The 19865-nt window shown below is 47.9% G+C and overlaps 1 protein-coding gene across 1 annotated transcript in view; it reads left to right on the top strand.

Moving 5' to 3' along the window:
• The first annotated feature begins 210 nt into the window (after window positions 1–210).
• Window positions 211–19865, top strand: part of LOC147708654 (uncharacterized) — a 225111-nt gene continuing 205456 nt past the window's right edge. Inside the window, exons 1-7 of the mRNA XM_086925379.1 lie at window positions 211–334; window positions 1713–1811; window positions 2254–2384; window positions 10747–10893; window positions 13609–13695; window positions 18514–18589; window positions 19382–19434. Coding sequence (XP_086781505.1) covers window positions 211–334; window positions 1713–1811; window positions 2254–2384; window positions 10747–10893; window positions 13609–13695; window positions 18514–18589; window positions 19382–19434 — 717 coding nt within the window. The remainder of the gene's footprint in view (window positions 335–1712; window positions 1812–2253; window positions 2385–10746; window positions 10894–13608; window positions 13696–18513; window positions 18590–19381; window positions 19435–19865) is intronic.

Here is a 19865-nt window from a genome sequence, read left to right as displayed (position 1 = left end):
GTTTGAAAATCTCCCCCTTAGTATTTGACAACAGCTATGTTCCTAGCCTCAAGTTTAGATATTACATTCTACAGAATTAAAGATTATGGTCTGCCGGTTTGATACTAGGGATTGTTTTTTAAAGTAGTCTGTCTTCATTGCTAACTGATCTCCCATCATCTTGAGCAGCTGTCCGAGTTCACAGACGTGGAGAAAGTCGGCTGCAGAGTGATGGTGGAGCTTGCTCGCTGGCTTCCCGACTTGGTACTTAGAAACATCCTGGGTCTTTTTGAGATGGAGGCCATCCCACATCCATATGTTGCATTGTGCCTTCAACGAGTCATTCAAGGTCATGGTAAGTTGCCTGGCATTTGAGAGATCCTTACATCAGGGAAGACCATGCTAAGTGAAGTGGGAAATGGAGTTAGTTCTGTTGGACACTATTGGTACAATGATCACACAATCCAAGATAGATGATGTTCAAAGCACAATGGGGCAGTGATACCTACAGACATGGGTCTCTGGTTGGGAGAGTACAGCACTGTGAAATCTCAACCTCAGTAGTTCTGGCAGTTAAACTTAGAACCATAGGGTTTAACAGCAGATAAAGACTGTTGAGCCGTCAGCCTGCTTACTGCCTGCTTCTTGGAAATGTATATTCCAATCTGGTTCTCAGCTCCAGCTTTTCCACTTAGTACTTTTCTTTGCCTGTCTCACTTGAACATTTTAAATTAAGTTACTGAACGATACAATTTCTGGCAGAATCTAACTTTGCATATTTGGTACTCTCTCTGTGATATCATTGTTACTTGTTAGCCCCTCTCCCTTCCACTTCAGTTTTACTTTCGGTCCTCTAATTTTGGGGAAATTGATGCTCCCAGGTTCAGGGCCTAGGGAATTCATGAGAAACCCTTCTAACAAGTATGGCCTCTTGTACTTGAAACACCAGTAACCAGATACTACTGTGAGATCACAGAATAAAGAGAACCTCCCTTTAAACGTTGACTCTCAGGGAATTGGCTGTCCATTTCCCAGAATCTCCTACAAGGAAACACAGCTAGTCTCCAGAAAGGACCTAAAAAAGTACTCTTCTAAATCTTTGTGTGCCGCCTGTGTCAGATCGAAAGAAGCCCAAAGGTCGCACCCTCTCTCTATTGGGCCACTCATCTCACTCCAATGTACACCCAATGTGCAACCCAAGGCTCTCCCTTTATATAAGGACCGTAGCACTCCTGTATACTTATGGTATTTCAATTGGTGTTATGGTCGTTGGTGCAAATTGGGAAATCCTCCTGAGTATGAGGATGAATTCAATGAACGGTTTGCGTTGCTCCCTGGGCGGGAGGGCGTCTCCAATTGCACTCCTTTTGGCATGATAAGGCATTAATGTGTGAAAAGAACACATCTTTGTATTACTGAAGAAAGTAATATGACACAATGGATTAAAAAGTAACAATGAATAAAATTGATTTGGAAAATAATTTAAAAGAGTGAATAATTTATTTAAATATAAATGAGTGCAATTGGAGACGTCCTCCCACCCAGGAAGCAACGCAAACCATTCAGTTCAAAGTACATCCAAGTCCTAAGGTCTATCTGTTGTATGTTTCAGTTTGAAGGGCATTACAGGACTCCCATCTCTGCTGTGGCACCTGTGTACACCCCGGCACCACAGGCTTTTGCCTCCACTATGCAACCAGTCTGAGCTGTGTTTTTTTGTTGTCACCTCACAGTGTCCATAATGAAGTATTCTGAGGGTTTAATCCTTGAACGCTTTCTACCCATCATGAAGAAAGCAAGAACTTTCGCCCAGTGTTGGTATTTCTGCCGCGGTAAGTATAAACTATTAGGAAGCTTCTCTGAAACTGGATGGAGCGAGCACCCACTGCAAGAATACTTTCAATTTTTCAGAAAACACCAGGGATAATTTTATATGTATGTATCATTTTAATCAACAGCCTCAGAGTTTGTCTGAGAATTTTTCCAAAATCTTCTGGGTTTTAAATTAATCTCTGAGAAATGATTTTGCTTTTCTTCATAAAATGATCAGATTCTGTACATTGTGTGTAAAATTGATGTGCTCTGTATTATTTTGAGCAACAGCTGAGGTATTAGAATGTGTCAAAAGTCAATAAAAACTGCCCACCCTCCCCTTGATTTTCATGAACCACAAGCCTGCATTCTGGGGAAGGGGAAAGTTGGTAGGGCTAAGGGTGTGTATAGACAGAGCATAAGTGGGCAACTGGGCAGAACTGATTTGTATTTTCTCTGCAGCCTTTCAATCCTTAACTTGGGCATTTGCCCGGAGCACAGAAGCAAAGCTTGTTCCGCAATATTTGAAGGGCTATGTTATCTGCAAGGTCTATCTTGACATACCATGCATGAACACCAAGGAAAAGTGCAAGGTAAGTTTTCAAGTCAGAACGGATTCTTGAGAGAGACAAAGCATGCTACTATTATCTACTGAGACACCAGTACCACATACATTATAAAAGTGTGCTAACATGCCAATTATAATATCCCTTTTATCACCATGGATCATTTGAGGAAGGGGCCATGATTCACAAAAGATGGAGCCTTGTGAGGATCAAGATGCCCCTCTCTCTGCATCAACAGTGGTAATAAATGGTATGCAGCTGTCAGTGAGTGAGCATCTATGGTGTTTCACTGAGAAAAACTAAACAGTTCTTGGCTGCTACTGCTGGAAGATGGCTCAGACTAATACCATGCAGTTGGTCACTAACTGTCTTTTTTTTTTTTTTTTTTTTAAATATATTTTTATTGCAGGAATCAGTAAAACAATACAGTAACGACCAGTATCGTATTATAAACAACTTATACAAGATATAGCCCACCGACCCCCTTCCATAACGTTGCTATACAGCCAATCAGCCCATATCCCTGGGGTTGGGCGACAAATGCAGCTGGGGTCAGTAGGATGCTGGAGCTGGTCCGGATAACTCACTGTCCGTCATCTGCTTTTCTAAACAAACCCCAAACCCCAAAAAGAAACCCCCCCCTCAAAATTCCCAGTCACTGTGAAACTCCCCCCTCCCCCTCCCCCCCACCATCAGCGCCAGGGAGCTCATCAGCATAGGATCCACTGCTTGACCCACGGGGAAGGTAATAGTGCTGTCAATGCTAATGTTTAACGGGACTCGGGTCGAGTTGCTTCTTCACTTTCGGAGTCGCTGGGGGTACAATAATCTCTGAGGGCCTGCACCAGCGTTTCCCATTCTAACGCGGCCTCCTGCGCCTTCTCATTGCTCTGCCTCCAAGCCAACTGATATCGCAGCGCGCTCTCACCCGCCGCCCATTTCAAAAGCTCACTGTGCCATCTGCTGCCTGTAGGACCAGCTCGTGCCTTCCAGTTCCTGGTCACCTCTCGCTTAGCAAGTAGGAGCCCCAGGTCGATAAATTTACTGGTGATTTTATTCCGGGGGGTATGGGGGAACCAGTGCAATAGCCCTACCGCCACATCGAATGATAGGTGCCTCCCCGTCACCTCTTCCAAAGTCGCCGCCACCTCCTGCCAGTAGGACGTCAGTCCTGGACAGGCCCATAGCATGTGTAGGAGGTCCGCCTCCTGAGCCGGGCACCTAGGGCATTCCGCCGAAGCCGTGGCAAAATAACGCCTGATCTTTACCGGGGTCAGCTACGCCCTATGGAGAACATAATAGTGGACCAGTTGGAAACGGGCGCTACGTGTACCCTTCCAGGCACGCCTCACCAGCTGGGACCAGGTCGTCTCCGGGATCTCCCTACCAATGTCCTCTTCCCAGCGGGATTTCAGTGTGGCGAGAGGAACCAACCCCTCGGCAATCAACCTGCCGTAGAGGCAAGTGACCGCCTTCACCGTGCCCGCCGACATCATTACGTACTGGCACACCTGAGACAATTGAGGTTCCTCTAGCCAGTTTTGCCAGTGCGCTTGGATCGCTCGCACAATGGCCGAGTGCAGCAGAAAGTCGCCCCGGGGGATCCCAAAGCGGTCAATGAGATCCTGAAAGGACAGGAGCGCTCCGTCTTCGTACAGGTCCCCGACGAGCTGTAAACCGGAATCCTCCCAGTCCGCCAGTCGTGACCAATCTCCTCCGTGGGGGAGGGCCGTCAGCATCCCCAATGGTATTTCAGGCGCATATGGCGTCCGTAGGCGACCTCTGTTATGAGCCCGATTCCAACAGAGTCGGATAGTTCGCTCCTCCATCGACAGGTCCCGTAGGACTAAGCGCTGTCGCAGCGCGATAAAGGAGAGGACGTGCCTGGCCATACCCGTCCCTCTACCGTCCTCCGGGCCTCTGAATTCCCTGGCTATCTCCTGGGTGTAGGTCTGGAGCTGCGCCGCTAGGTAATACTTCTCGAAGTCCGGCACAGCGAGCCCCCCTCGTCCTTCGGCCTCATCAGGGTATTGAGGGCCACCCGCCGCCGGCCCGTTCCCCAAAGGAACCCGACCACCATAGAACGCAAGCGACGAAACGTAGCCGGTGGGACCCAGATCGGCAAAGTCCTAAAGTAATACAATAGTCGGGGGAGCGCCACCATTTTGAGCAGGGCGATGCGTCCCGCCACGGAGAGCGGCAGCGTGGCCCAAAAGTCCATGCTACCTCGGAGTGCTCGTATGCAACGGGCAATGTTTCCATCTAGGAGGTCGGGTTGGTCGTGGTACACAAATACCCCAAGGTATTTAAAGCAGTCGGGCTCCCATCTGATCTCCTTACTTAGCGCAGGAGTGGGGGTACCCCTACGCATCGGGAAGAGGCAGGTCTTAGACCAATTCACTTGGAGGCCTGAGACCGCTCCGAACTCCGTTAGCGCTAATTCCGCTCCCCGTAATGCGTCGACCGGATCCTCCAGGAAGAGCAACAGGTCGTCCGCATAGAGCGAGACGTAATGTGGGCCCGCCGCTGTCCATAAGCCCGTATAGTGGGCTCCCGAGCGAAGATGCATCGCTAGTGGCTCCACCGCTAGTGCAAAAAGAAGCGGGGATAAGGAGCACCCTTGCCGCGTGCCACGCTCCACCGGATATCGCGATGAAATCAAAGGGCCCGATCTTACCCTGGCCGAAGCGGAAGCGTAGAGGACTGCTGTCCATTTGACAAATCCCTCCCCGAGGCCGAATTTCCGTAATACCGTGCATAGGTAGTCCCACTCCAGGCTATCAAAAGCCTTCTCCAGGTCCACCGACAAGACTACCGGGGACGGGGCATCCACGAATGGTTCCCCAAGCAAGCGGAACAACCTTCGGATGTTCATAGTCGTATTCCGCCGTGGGATGAAACCGGCTTGGTCTTCATGCACTAGGGAACTCATATGTCCCAGCAGCCTCGAGGCCAAGATGCTGCTCAATATTTTGTAGTCCACCGTTAGCATTGAAAGGGGACGGTAGGACCCCGGGTCAGACGAGTCTCGGCCTGGTTTGAGGAGAGGGACCACCAACGCCTCACACATCGAGCCAGGGAGACGACCCAACCTCTTCGCCTCCCTGTAGACCACCAGTAATCGAGGGGCCAAAAGGTCAGCGTAAGCTGCATAGAACTCCACCGGAAGGCCATCTAGGCCCGGGGTCTTGTTCCTCGCCATCCGTTTGATGGCCCCGCGGATCTCCCCCAAGTCGATGTCAGAACCCAGGGTTTCCGCCACTTCCTGTCCCACTGTGCGGAGTTCCAGTGGGCTAAGATAGTTATCAAGCCGGTCTGGGTCACGTGCGGAGCGACTGCGGTATAAACTTTCGTAGTAATGCCGGAAGCAACTAAGAATCTCCGGTTGGGTGCATACCTCGGTCCCATCCGCCCTACGCATATTTGTCGTCGTTTGGGACTGGCGCGTAGGGTTGGCCAACCACGCCAATAACGCGCTCGACCTGTCGCCCTCCGCAATAGACCGGACCGTATAGGCCTTATAATCGAAACAGCGGAGCCGTTCGACCTCCACCGCTACCTTCTCCCTCGCCTCTACCGTTTGTGTTTGCAATTCCGGGTGTCCGGGGCGGCTAATTTCAAGCTCGCGGAGCGCTCGGTCCGCTGTGTCTAAGTCAGCCAGGATAACACGCCGCATGCCCACCTTCTTAGAGATACAGTAGCCCCTCACCACCACCTTGAAAGCGTCCCATTCGAACGCCCTAGTACTCGCGGAGCCGCCGTTGGACGCAAAATAATCCGTGATTCTCTCCCCTAGGTCCGCCTTGAAGACACTGTCCTCGAGGATCTCGGGGCGCATCTTCCAGGTGGGTACTGCCGGCGTCCCAGGGAACCAGCGAATGTCGAGTAGGAGGGGGTTATGGTCCGAGATGGTCCGCGATAAGTACTCCGATCGGACCGCTGCCGAAACTAATTCGGACGAACCAAGAAAGCCATCTAGTCTGACATGCAGCTCATGAAGGCTCGAAAAGTATGAATAATCTCTAGATGCGGGGTGATGCGCCCTCCAAATGTCCGTCAAACCCCAGCGGGTCTGCCAATCTTGACGGCCCTTAGCCGTCCGCCGGACCGGGGAATCGGGGAGCGGGGGATGCGAGCGGTCTATGTCTACATCCACTACGGAGTTAAAGTCTCCCCCCAGCAGGAGGGGCCCGGCGAAAAAGTGGGCCAGCGAGCCCGATAACCTGGAAAGGAAGGCAGTCTGGTCCACATTAGGAGCATACACACAGCAAACGTTCAAGTCCCTCCCTCCTAGCTTGCCTGATATGGCCACGAAACGCCCCTCTGGGTCCAACACTGTCCTCGTGACCTGGAAGGGGACTCCTGCCCTAATCCATATTAGCGCCCCCCTGGCATAAGCAGAGTACGCCGTGGAAAAGACCTGCCCTCGCCACCTACGCTGAAGCGCCGCCCCTTCCGCCTTGTTCAGATGCGTTTCCTGCAGCAGCGCCATTTGCACTCCCCTACGCACTAAATAAGCATGGACCTTGTGACGCCTGGACATAGTGTGAAGCCCCCTCACGTTCCAAGTAATACATTTCAAGTTAGCAACATCAGCCATTGTCCCAGAGTGTTCTTGCACAGCCTCCCCGTTCGGGTCCCCACAAAGAAAAAGCATCAATCCTCCCAGCGCTGACGGCGGCCATTTTCCCCAACCAGAACCAAACCACCCAAAAACCAACAAAGCCCCCCCCCAACCACCCCAGAACAGGACCCAAACTGCACCATCTAGATCCCATCCAAACCTCTACGGAGATCAACCCCAAAATCCCCACTAGTCCTACGGTCGCCACCGTAGGAAGGCCTTATGGGCCAGGTGCGGGCTGAGCGGAGGCAGTGGGCCCTCGTCGCCCAGGCTACCAGGACTATAGTAAGCCCCCCCCTGTGTCAAAACCTTTCGGGGCAAGAGCAGAAGCCCCCCAGCCCTCTCACCTTCATTGTCAGCAATAAAGAACGGCAACCGCCTCCCCCCTGCCGGGCCCCCACCCAAAACAAGGCAGCATATCCCGTTACCCTTGTCCGTCCAAAAGGTCCTCCACCGATTTCGGTGTGATCACCGGTGTATGGGTACTGTCTGCCACTGAGTCTTCCGAGTCCGATGGTGCCCCCTGAGCACCCGGGTTTTCTTCCTCCTCCTCGATGACTTCGCCTCTTGCTCCCGACAGTTCCGACAGAACTTCCAACACTCCCCTCCGCTCCGATGATGTCTCCGCTGTCGAGGGCCCTCCCGTGCGGCCGCGGCGGTTCCTGACCCTCTTAGATCGCCTCCTTTGTTCCGGCTCCTCCGCCTGATGGGTCGAGGCGCTATACCCATCCTTCCCTGTCCGGTACAGTTCGAGCCAGTCACAGACCTCCTCTGGGGTGTCGAAGAACTGGGTTTTGTCGTCGACAATGACTCGGAGCCTTGCGGGAAATAGGAGTGAATATTGGATGCCCTCACTCCTGAGTTCACGCTTAACCGCCAGGAAGGAGAACCGCTTGCGCTGCGTCTCGTAGGTGTAGTCAGGGAAGATATTCACCTGACTGTTTGCAACCTGGAACGGGCCATTGTGCCTGGCGGCATTTAGGATCAGGTCTCTGTCCCGGAAATGTAGCAACCGCGCCACCACTGGCCTTGGGGCTCGTCCCTGCTGTGGGGGCCGTGCTGGAACTCTGTGGGCCCGTTCTAGAGTGTAAAAGGAGGACAGGCCCTCCGGGACCACCGTGTCTCGGAGCCAGGTCTCCAAGTATCGCACCATATCGCCATCCTCGATTTTTTCCGGCAGGCCCACCACCCGAATGTTATTCCTCCTATTTCGGCCTTCCGCATCCTCCGCCCTCCGTTCGAGGGTCTCGATTCGGGACATGGCATCCTTTATCGTCGCAGCCAGGGTTCTCTGCGCCGGTTCTAAAGTCTTCACCGTGCCCTCCACCTCCTTGACCCGGTCTGAGAGTTTACCATGGTCTGCCCTAAGGAGGCCCAGGCCGGTCGCCACCTGGGCAATGTCCTGTTGGAGGGCCGACCGAGTTGCCTCTATCGCTTCCAGTACACGGTCGAATTGTTGCTGGAGTGGTGCGCCACCAGGTCGTTTAGGGTCTCCATGCTCTTCCTTGTCCTGGGCTTCAGAGTCTGAGGTGGTCTGGCTGGATCCCTTGGCTCCTTTAGGTTTCCCCATGCTGCCAGGGGCTCTCCGCGAGGGTCCCGGAGTAGGCGTCTCCGTGTACAAGTGTCCAGCCCGACCTTCCCGGGATTTCGTTCTCAAGTCTGGTATGGGCGATCTCCTTCTCCAGAGCCTGTGGAGACTCCGCCGCTTCGGCTCACGCCACCGCCACGGCGTCCGAGGGCACCGATAAGGGGGCGGAGACAACCATCGCCGAGTCGGGCAGGCCCGTTCACCCACTATAGCTCCGGGGCGAGGGCCACCAACTCCCTCGGTTGACCTGTGGCGCCAGAGTGTCGCGCCATCCATGTAGTTGGGCTGGCCAGGAAATCGTAGCTAGTTGCGGAGTCACGGTGCAGACCACCGCCTGGAACAGAGGGCACCCGCGCCCGGTGTCCTCTAGTGCGTGGGCACCCGCCCGGTCGTCTAATCGAGTATGAACCCGTTGTAGAAGGTCCGAACCTGCCAATGTCCAATGTCTAAAACAACTGAGGATGGTGAAGCCGGGTGCCAGGTGACACCCGCGAGACCTCTTCAACTCCGTAGTTTCGATCAAGGGGACAAAGGGGTCCGGGCGCCATGTTGGGTCGCACTCCGCAACTCCGCAAACTTCGGCACTTCCTCGAAGCCACCCCCGTCCAAACTCCACCAAGGCCCCCGGCAGGGTGTCGTCGCCTCGCTCAACCGAATGCGGGGTCTGGGGCGCCCCTCAGCCTCCGATGTTCAGGATAATTTCGGGCTTAGTCCCGGAGCCGAGCTCTCAGGCGACCATCGCCATCGGCGCCCAAGCCACGCCCCGTCACTAACTGTCTTTAGTAGCAAAGTCAACAAAAGACTTTGGACTTGAATTCAATCCCAATTAATAACAAATGGTTTAGATTGAATCTAGAACTCCATTCATCACTTCTTTTTCTAAGTGAGACGGCCTAAGTGCTTATCATGATGGCTGCATCAAAAAGGGGATGCCCTAGCCCATTGTGCTATAGGCCATATGCAGAGCGACACTAATGAGGTCCAGTCAGCCATACATTGTCTGAATTTGCATATACTCACATTCAGTGCAAACATACTAGCTTCAAATGGAATTTTCCTATTGTAGAATGACCAAGGCTGATTTGGAAACTGTTGATCATTATCTGTAGTGGCGAACTGAGCAAAAGAGTGATGGATTAGAATTCAGCCCAAAGTACAAAGGGTTTAGGTTAATCCATTCTACCCATCATGTCTGAATTTACTCATAGGCATATGCCATGCTGTCTTTCATGCGTAGAAGTTGTCAACAGTACTATTTAACCATTACCAGGAAGTAAGACTTTTACTGGCACATGCATCAAGGTTGTCTTTTGCGATTCCTTAATTGCGATTATTAAGGAATCTCAATTAATGAATCACACAAGCCTATCCATGTAGGAATTGCTATAAAAATAGAGATTCCTAAACATTCCCAATTTGCGACTCACAAATTGCGAGTCACCATTAAGGAATGGCTTCCCATTCATTCCTATGGGCCTACAGGCCCATAGGAATGAATGGGAACTTGCACATGCAATTTCAAGGGTACAAGGCTGTCAAAAGGACACCCTGTTGCACCCCTGAAATTGAACTGTGCACACGTGTTGCGCATACACATGCCCCAAGGGCATGTGTGTGTGTAACCTACAACTTTGAAAAATACACTTCAATGCATTTTTCAACATTTTCGCTATTTACCATCCGGTATAATTTCTCTGTAAATAGCGGATCCAAATAGCAAAATCGCTATTTTAAAAGGCATCCTGCATTGCATTCAAGGCATTGCAATTTGTGATTCCTTAAGTGCAATCACAATTTGCGATTTTTGCATTTGGGATGATGCATCCCAAATGCCAAAATACTGGTCGCAAAGGGGCAGATTCTGAGAATCTGCCTGTTTGCGACCGATTTTTCCTTGGATGCATGTGGGCCTAAATCCGGACATGGGAGTAAATCAAATGAGTAAGGGGCAAGTTGGCTTCCTCTGCAAAGTCATTGTAGAATGGGATAAATAAAACAAGAAACTGTGACTTCTGCAATTAGGAAAGAAATGTTACCTTTTGACTATGGTAAGAACTTCCTGACATAAACATGCATCTCCACCACAAGTATTTTGCATACAAAAACAGTAAGTTTCCTCTTGCTTCACACATACAGAGGTCAGAGGCATGTACTTTCTTCTGTGTTACTTCCTGTAGATCCGTGAACAGGTGTTACTGACACTTGGCCCAATGGCGACTCTACTTCCCCCAGACCAGCTGGCTTTGGAACTACCAGGGGTGTTCCGAGAGGTATTATACCTCCAGGCAAGCCTGCCCAAAGAGAACACCTTTGGCCTGATAAAGGTATGTCTGGGGCAAATGTACCCCTCAGAAATGTCTACTGTATGTTTGTATGAATTATGTCCTTGATGTATCGAAGAGAATCATAATGGGGTGTCTAGTGAGAAAATGTTGTGTTCAATCAATCAATCAATCAATCAATCAATCAATCAGAGTACTTGTAAAGCGCGCTACTTACCTATGAGGGTCTCAAGGCGCTGAGTGGAGGGGGGTGCCGCTACTGCTTGAAGAGCCAGGTCTTGAGGAGTCTTCTGAAGGCGTGTAGGTCTTGGGTCTGCCGTAGGTGGGTCGGGAGGGTGTTCCAGGTCTTGGCGGTGAGGTAGGAGAAGGACCTGCTGCCGGAGGTTGTTCGCTGGATGCGGGGGACAGTGGCGAGGGCGAGGCTCGCGGTTACGGAGCTGGCGGGTAGTGGTGTAGAAGCTGAGTCTGCTGTTCAGGTAGGCTGGTCCGGTGTTGTGAAGTGCTTTGTGTGCGTGGGTGAGGAGCTTGAAGGTGATCCTCTTGTCGACGTGGAGCCAGTGTAGGTCTCTCAGGTGCGGGATGATGTGGCTGCGGCGGGGGACGTTGACGATCAGTCGGGCGAAGGCGTTTTGGATGCGTTGTAGTAGAAGTAGGTGTTTGGCTGGGATTCCTGCGTAGAGTGCATTGCCTTAGTCCAGTCTGCTGCTGACGAGGGCCTGTGTCACCGTTCTTCTTGTTTCGGTCGGGATCCACTTGTAGATCCTGCGGAGCATGCGGAGGGTGTTGTAGCAGGATGAGGAGACAGCGTTGACCTGTTAGACATGGAGAGGGAGGAGTCGAGGATGAATCCTAGGTTGCGTGCATGGTCGGTGGGTGTTAATGCTGTTCCCAGTGTGGTCGGCCACCAGGAGTCGTCCCAGGCTGAGGAGGTGGGTCCGAGGATGAGGATCTCTGTCTTGTCCAATTTCAGTTTTTGAAGGCTGCTCCTCATCCAGTCGGCGACGGCCTTCATTCCCTTGTGGAGGTTGGTTTTGGGGGTGTGGGTCCTTGGTGAGGGAGAGGATGAGCTGGGTGTCGTCGGCATAGGAGATGATGTTGAGGTCGTGATGGCGGGCCACTTGTGCGAGGGGGCCATGTAGACATTGAACAGTGTTGGGCTGAGGGATGAACCCTGGGGGACGCCGCAGATGATGTAGGCGGCATTCTCTGCTTGGCTTTCAGATCTCTGTTGGGTTTTTCTATAGCTTTCGACACACCTGACCTAGAGCACAGCTCTGAGTGGTCATTATCTGGGTCTTCTCTTTTTTTCACCAGGGATATTATAGTTGGGCCTTCATTACAAGTGGCACAATAATTCTAATGGTACAGGTCTCATTGTAATCATGAGGTTTGGAGGAATATGGTAGCTCTATTGTGTTTCATCAAAAGCCCCGGGGAAAAACAAGTACAGTAAATGAAATGTGACTCCCATATGTTATTGCTCCCAAAATGTAAGTCCTTGTTATTTGCCCTTCCTAGACTCACATCGAAATAGCAGATTATGATAGACCACTCATAATAAGGGTCACAGTAGTGCAGATGGAATCTAAGGAATCACAGAAATTATTTACACTGGTGCATTATTTTTTAAAACCCTTTAATTTTCGATTTTCTTGGGAGAAACTGCCTTTTTGTGTGGTCGCTGCACCACTACATAGGAAAGTAATGCTTTTGGAGATTCAGTGTGTCGAAAAAGCAGAACTTTGAATCAAGACCATTTCATTGTTTTCTTCCTTCCGTTTCTTAGCCTTCCTGCCTCACTAGGAAATAAAAACAAACTTGTTCACAACTTTTTAATGTATAACTTATTTTTCCTTTTTCTATAATCCTCATATTGAGACAGACACAAACCCCAACGGGTTTCATTGTTACAATTGCACTTCATACCACTCATAAGAATTCTAATCATGGGCCCCTACTGGGGATCAGATCACTAATTCCCTTTAACCTCCATCGTTGGACCAACATCTACCTTATTTTCCATGAGTTGGTTTATATACTTTGGAAAAGGTTATCACATTTTTTAAAAGTCTGTCCTTGTATGTTTTCGTAATAGCTATAGTTCATATGTGCCTCATAAATGTTCTATAGAAAACATCTAGAAGCTGGGAAACTGACCATATACACTTTGTAACACCCAATGTCACCTTTCCCCCCAGAGCAGCCTTCTCAACAACTTCTATCTTAAGATTCGTATCAACTCTCCCCTCTGAGAATTCTGATCACCTCTCCTCTCCCTTTTGGGTATTTGCATCAAATCTCTTGGGATCCTGAACTTCACTTGCCACAGAAGATCATACTCTCCTACCTCTTGAGGATTCTCACCCTGTAAAGCTTCTGATCACTTCTTCCTTTGTGGTGATACTGATTACCTCTCCCCAGTCAACCACTGACCCCCTTGAGAGTGTGGATCACCAGTCCACCACAAGATGACTTCAATCCCCTTGACTGCCTGGAACTCCTTTCCTGAAGATGCAGCTTGATATTTTCCTCACATTTTTAAAGTGATGCTTATTCATCACTAGGAAGGGCCATGTCCCAAGTGGTGTCAGATGGCTGTGATTGAGTTGCTTAGTTGGTCAAGATCTGTTGTTTATGTGAAGTAATCATTTAATATAGTTGGAAATGAATGTGCTAAATGAAATTGAAAGCCATATGGATGAATGATCTCTTTCTAAAGGCTTTCCCCTTACTAACGTCATGTTCTTTTCCATTCAGCCTCTCGAATATTTCCTTAGAGCTGGTGTCACAAAAGCTTGCAAGGAGGCTTCTTTACCGGAAGGGTTTGCAGCACTGCACAACATGGTAGGGGATTTTTTGAGGAGACTCTTCTATCATGAAATCACTGTATCTTCTGAACAATAAAGATGATCAGTTGGTGTGATGGACACACATGCTGATTACATAGTAGAGATGTGGACTTTACTCCTGCCCATTCACTGACACCTCTCATGAGAGAGCACTAAAAAAGTCCCTTGTTATCTCCATCACAGAGTGCTGAAAATGCCACCCATTTTCTTTAAGGTTTGGGAGACAAAGGTCCGAAGCGTAACCAAAATACTAGAAAAATGTTATATAGACCACAATAGGCTACTATATATTTATCTCCCTTATCCAGCCGGACAGGGAATTTATTAATCAAATAAATAGATTCTAGTTCTAGATACATTCATGCAACAAACATTTCATTGCAGTAAGGCACAATCCTGTGCCGTACCGGAGAAAGATGAGAGAGAGGATAGGAAAGAAAGGGTGTTTCAGGCAAAGGGCAACAGCAGACAGGGTACTGTTTCAAATCAAAATTAGCAGTATATCCTGGAGTAGTACATACAGATATAGATATACATTCATTAGACGTATGTCTACTCAGAGGAGTCGACGTTTCGATCCCGTGCTCAAATTATAAAGGGATCATCTTCAGGACTTAAATAAATGTTTTTCCTGGTTTAAAAATTACATTAGCCTGTTGGGGAGGAAACTGGGAACAGAAAAGAAATAAAAGAACTGTCAATTTAAATGACACTGGAGAACGGTCAGCTTAACCATTTGCAGCACTGTAGTCATAATACTCGGAATCGCAGTGAATAGTCTGTGCTGGTGAACGTGAACATTAGACAGGGTGCTTAGTGCATTAATGGTAACCATTTATAACATTGTGGACATAATCATCGGAATCGCAGTGATGGGAATGTGCATGTAGAGACGGGCCTTGACTACGAAGTTTGGTGCACTGATAGTGACTACAAGACTCACTCGTTCCTCTGTGTTTGTGGTGAGGAGAGCAAGGTGCACTTATACTTCCATGTGGGTTATCAGTTGAGACTGAAGTGGCATGCGGCAGCCGAGTCATGACTTGTCAACAAGGACAGACTAGGTGTAGCGTTGTACCTCGCTGAGGCTATGGGGTTAAGGGAATTGCATACCTCTGTTGGAGGTGAGGAGGATGAAGTTTTCCGCTTAAGCGCGGGATAGGGAGCGCCAGCGTTCCGGGGGCTCGATGGCCGCAGCTGTAAATGGAAGAGGGGGTGGGGGGTTAGGCTTCCGCACTGGATACAGTGGTGGAGGATTGGGTTTGAGGAGATTTGGGACACACCTTGGGATCGGCCGAGTCCGATTCAGCAAGGGCGTCTCAATGGGGTGGGAGTCGGCGTGCGCCGGTTGCCATCCGAGGTTTCAGAGAGCAATTGGTGGGGCCGGTACTGGGCACACTAGAAATCTAAAATCCGAAAAGTTAAACTGGTTAGAGGTCATGCGTGGGAGGGTATGGGTGGAGGGTTCAGTTAAAAATGTTACATACCCTTGTTTTAAGGTTTGGGAACCATAACGATGTTCTCGAAGTGATTAAGCACTTGAAGATTGGGAAACGGCTCGATGGCCGTCGCTAAGCTGCGGTCGATTGAATCAGTGATCCGCTAAAAAGTAAATGGGACAGTACTAGATACGGTTTGGAAAACCGATTCGAGGTGCACCTTGCTCTCCTCACCACAAACACAGAGGAACGAGTGAGTCTTGTAGTCACTATCAGTGCACCAAACTTCGTAGTCAAGGCCCGTCTCTACATGCACATTCCCATCACTGAGATTCCGATGATTATGTCCACAATGTTATAAATGGTTACCATTAATGCACTAAGCACCCTGTCTAATATTCACGTTCACCAGCACAGACTATTCACTGCAATTCCGAGTATTATGTCTACAGTGCTGCAAATGGTTAAGCTGACCGTTCTCCAGTGTCATTTAAATTAACAATTCTTTTATTTCTTTTCTGTCCCCTGTTTCCTCACCAACAGGCTAATGTAAGTTTTAAACCAGGCAAAACATTTATTTAAGTCCTGAAGATGATCCCTTTATAATTTGAGCACAGGATCGAAACGTCGACTCCTCTGAGTAGACATACGTCTAATGAATGTATATCTATATCTGTATGTACTACTCCAGGATATACTGCTAATTTTGATTTGAAACAGTACCCTGTCTGCTCTTGCCCTTTGCCTGAAACACTCTTTCTTTCCTATCCTCTCTCTAATCTTTCTCCGGTACGGCACAGGATTGTGCCTTACTGCAATGAAATGTTTGTTGCATGAATGTATCTAGAACTAGAATCTATTTATTTGATTAATAAATTTCCTGTCCGACTGGATAAGGGAGATAAATATATAGTAGCCTATTGTGGTCTATATAACATTTTTCTAGTATTTTGGTTACGCTTCGGACCTTTGTCTCCCAAAACTTAACTGATACCCATGGTCCATAGCTACCCACTGGGTTCCCCTTGTTCCTTCAAATAACCCATTTTCTTTAAAGCACAACACTTTAATGGTAATCCGCTTTCTCCAAAGGTGGTGATTTCCCTAGCTTGTGAGTAAAATCATTACCCACTTTTTTCATAGCAAGGATCACAGAACTCCAGTCACTAGGTCTATAGCAGGAGACTGAGCACATTATTCACTTGTTGACAGCCAAGGAATGACAAAGATATTCTGTCTCTCAATTCACTTGGTAAAAAAGGTCAACACCTAGCTTCACTGCTGAAGAGTTGAAACTAACACCCACTAGATCTATAACAGTAATTCTTAAGTGAGTACAACAGGGTGTGAACTAAGGCAAATGTAGTAGTGGATAAAAGTCTTAAATTAAGATTTTGAGAAGAGCGCATCTGTTGTGGTTGAATCTTAAATGCTCTACAAAGTAGCATCACTGAGTTCACAATTTATAATCATAATATCCTGTACTGTCTCTGCAATGATTTCTGTCACTGTGATGTTAGTCATGAAATGAAGACTTTTAATACAGATCTATTCCTTTCTAACTGAGAAGAGGCCAATATTATCATAAAGAAGGGAATGTGAGTACTGATACTTCTGGAAAAGCTGTTCACAATTCGCAGTCTGCGATTCGCTCTCATAAGAAGTGATAGGTTAATGTTGTGCTAATGGCCAGGATCTGAATACTCATCCACTTACCAGATTCGTATGGCCATTACCATACTGTTCACAATCAATATCTGATCTCAATCATTATAAGATGATGACCAGAGGGGAACTTAAAAAAGCCATTAACACATGAATTTTAAAATTTTCAGTGTTCATATTTGGAGCTTTTGCCTAAAACCGGTTTGCCTACAAGTTTTTGGTTAGGATTTTGATAGAAGTTGCAAACCCAAATGTGCTAATGAGACTGGGTCAACAGCTTGGTGTGCAGGAAGGAAAGATCTTGACAATGATATCTTATAGTCTGCCTAGATGTCTTACTTGCTGAGGAAGTTGACATGAGGTTCAACAAGGGCAAAAACTCAATTTTGCTAGCAAAGGTGTTAGACTTCTGCATAGATTAGCATGATCAGGGGACCACCTATGTATGTTGCTGAGGAATGCTTCTAATGGTGGTCAAGTCACTCAGGGTAGAGACTGACCTGGGTTCAATGCCAAGCAGATGAACAATAGTGTGTACTGTGAAATGACAGATGGAGGGTAACTTACAGAGGTGAAACAAGCAAGTGTTTACACAGAAAGGTAAGTGCACACCTGGCAGAGTTAGCACTCAGTCCAACCGTACAAGGAGGTTGATCATGGGAAGTCTCTGAAAAGAGGTAAAAATATATTTTTTAATATTCTGGGACAGCTTGTCTAAACTCCTTGGGCTGTCAGGTATTTCCATGAATAGAAGGTCAGCAGCAGAGCAGAGCAGGGGAGCTCATAAGTTGGCCTCAGCTCTACATTCACAAAGGTACTAACACCAGGCGCGGCCGGCACAGGTAACTGCGGTTGGACGGGCGGGTAAGGAGGGAAGTGGGTAGACGATAGGATAGTGAAAGTAAAATAAAAAAATAAATAAAACAACCTTGATGAGGCGATGCTGCAAGCGCAAGGTAAGCAGTTTTATTTATTTATTTTACTTTCACTATCCCGTCATCTGTCCACTTCCCCCCTCAACCGCCCTGCCTCCACACCAATGCCCCACCGCCCCACCCCGGTTACCTGTGCCGGCTACACCTGAATAACACAGACTTGTTGAGGGAGCCTCCATAATATATGCACATTTAATGGCAATTGCACAGCAGCCTAATCATAAAGAAAGCCTTTTTAACATTAAAACTATTTGCTCAGCAATTGCCTGAGACCAGCGTTTAAAAAACAGGGGCACACACACATCACACTCACAGATGTATTTTCACCAAAATGCTCAGGGGTAGTGTATTTGACATCTCAAACCCTTTGATCGCCCAACGTAATGATTGGGTTGCTCATTTATGTAAGCATCAGCCCCTCAGCTGCTTTCTGTTTTCCACAGTGGCCTCAGTATGAGCTGGCTGCAAATTGGTTTGAGGATACCGGGTCCTGGAATCTATCATTCTTGACTGTTATCCCGCTTCAAATTCTGGCTAGCATGAGTTTTCCCTAGAATGAGAATAACAACTTGGACCCAGAGTTACCAACATTTTTGGGATAATAAAAACGCATTTCGGCTCCTGACAGAGAGCTGGGATTGTGAGGAAGGTCTTAACTGCACACAGCTCTGTTATCCACAGTATCAGAGATCCTCTTGTTCTGCACATTACGGTATGTGGGACCATAAATGATAATCGGCCCCTCACTAAATATTGTCTTCTTTTCTTTGGCAGATCTCTGCCCAGGAACCTCTGTCTGACAAAGGGCAAGCAGCTAAACAGACAGCAAATGAGCTCCTCCTCCTGCTTGGTGAGTACAGGATTAGTAAATCCTCAAACCCCATTTATTTGTTTGTCTAAAAATGTAACTGTAATTGAAAGAGCGAACTTGTTCTTTGGCTATTGGCGTGTACAATTCACCTTTGCTTCTGGCTGTGCCCTCCCCACATATCCCTATAGGGGAACAACCTTTATAACAAAACTTTTAGCACGCAGTGCTATTACAACGCAGACTTTAAAACGAAAACTATTACAACGCATTACACTGGGGGGCACTCTAGGATAGGGAATAGTTTTAATTTACTATCCAACACCTTCCCTAGTGTCCACGGGGACTGGTGTTGGAATAGTAAATTAAAATATTCACTATCCAGCACCCCCCAGTGTAATGCGTTGTAATGGAATGCGTTTTAAAACTTGTGCGCGGTAAAAGTTGCATTTTAAAGGATGTATCCCGTAAATTGGGCAGTGATCTATTTAAAAAGACTAGGGTGCAATAGGGAGAAGACACTTCTCTGGATGCATGCTGCATCTTCATGACACTCATCTTGTTGCACTGCTATGGCACAGTTCCAGGTCCCACTAGCTACTGTGTCTTATAGTAAACACAGAAGACATTTATATAGTATGAATATTAGAGTTATTGTGAACAGGTGAGAAACATTTCCATTTATTGTTCATAGATTGTTTTACATTAAACCCTATAATTGGTGATGATCTGAAACCAAAGACAATAATTCAATAAAACAGTTTGATAGATCAAGGGCCTACCATCTGGTTAGAAAAGTAATTGCTAATTTAAATGTTATTTGCCTATCTCTAGAGACAACTCAAAGTAAACTACTGGATGCAGGAGCTCAAGCGTCTGGTATTGAGGTAAGTAGTATAAGGCTGTGTCTCCAGGGAGCCTGTGCCACGGTTTAACATTAAGGGGAAGGCGCAGCAGTTTACAACATGCTTATCAGGATCTAAGATGCCTAATTTGTTTTATTTAGAGTGCTAATTTCCCGGTTAGCACAAGGGTTATATAGAGAGACAAACTGAATAGTTTGTTAGAGTTTCTATGTTGTATTAATGTTATGGAAAAAGCTCTAGAGCGTGAGTGTGAAATGCTTTCATGAGTACTCTCTTGACCATGCAGGTATTACAAGGCAGGTTTCTTTGTGTTTGGGATACCAACTGATACACGAATGGAAGCAGAAAAGAGTAACAAGGTCAACACACCATATGGCAAATAAAGAGGGATTCTGGGACAGCCCTTTACCTGTGTGGGAGAGCTTCCTTTAACCGCATCCATGCGGCACGAA

Source organism: Lissotriton vulgaris, chromosome 6 (genome assembly GCF_964263255.1).
Source record: "Lissotriton vulgaris chromosome 6, aLisVul1.2, whole genome shotgun sequence".
Lineage (NCBI taxonomy): Eukaryota > Metazoa > Chordata > Amphibia > Caudata > Salamandridae > Lissotriton > Lissotriton vulgaris.
Note: the sequence above shows the minus strand (reverse complement) of the source record. Positions and strands in the feature narration are given on the sequence as shown.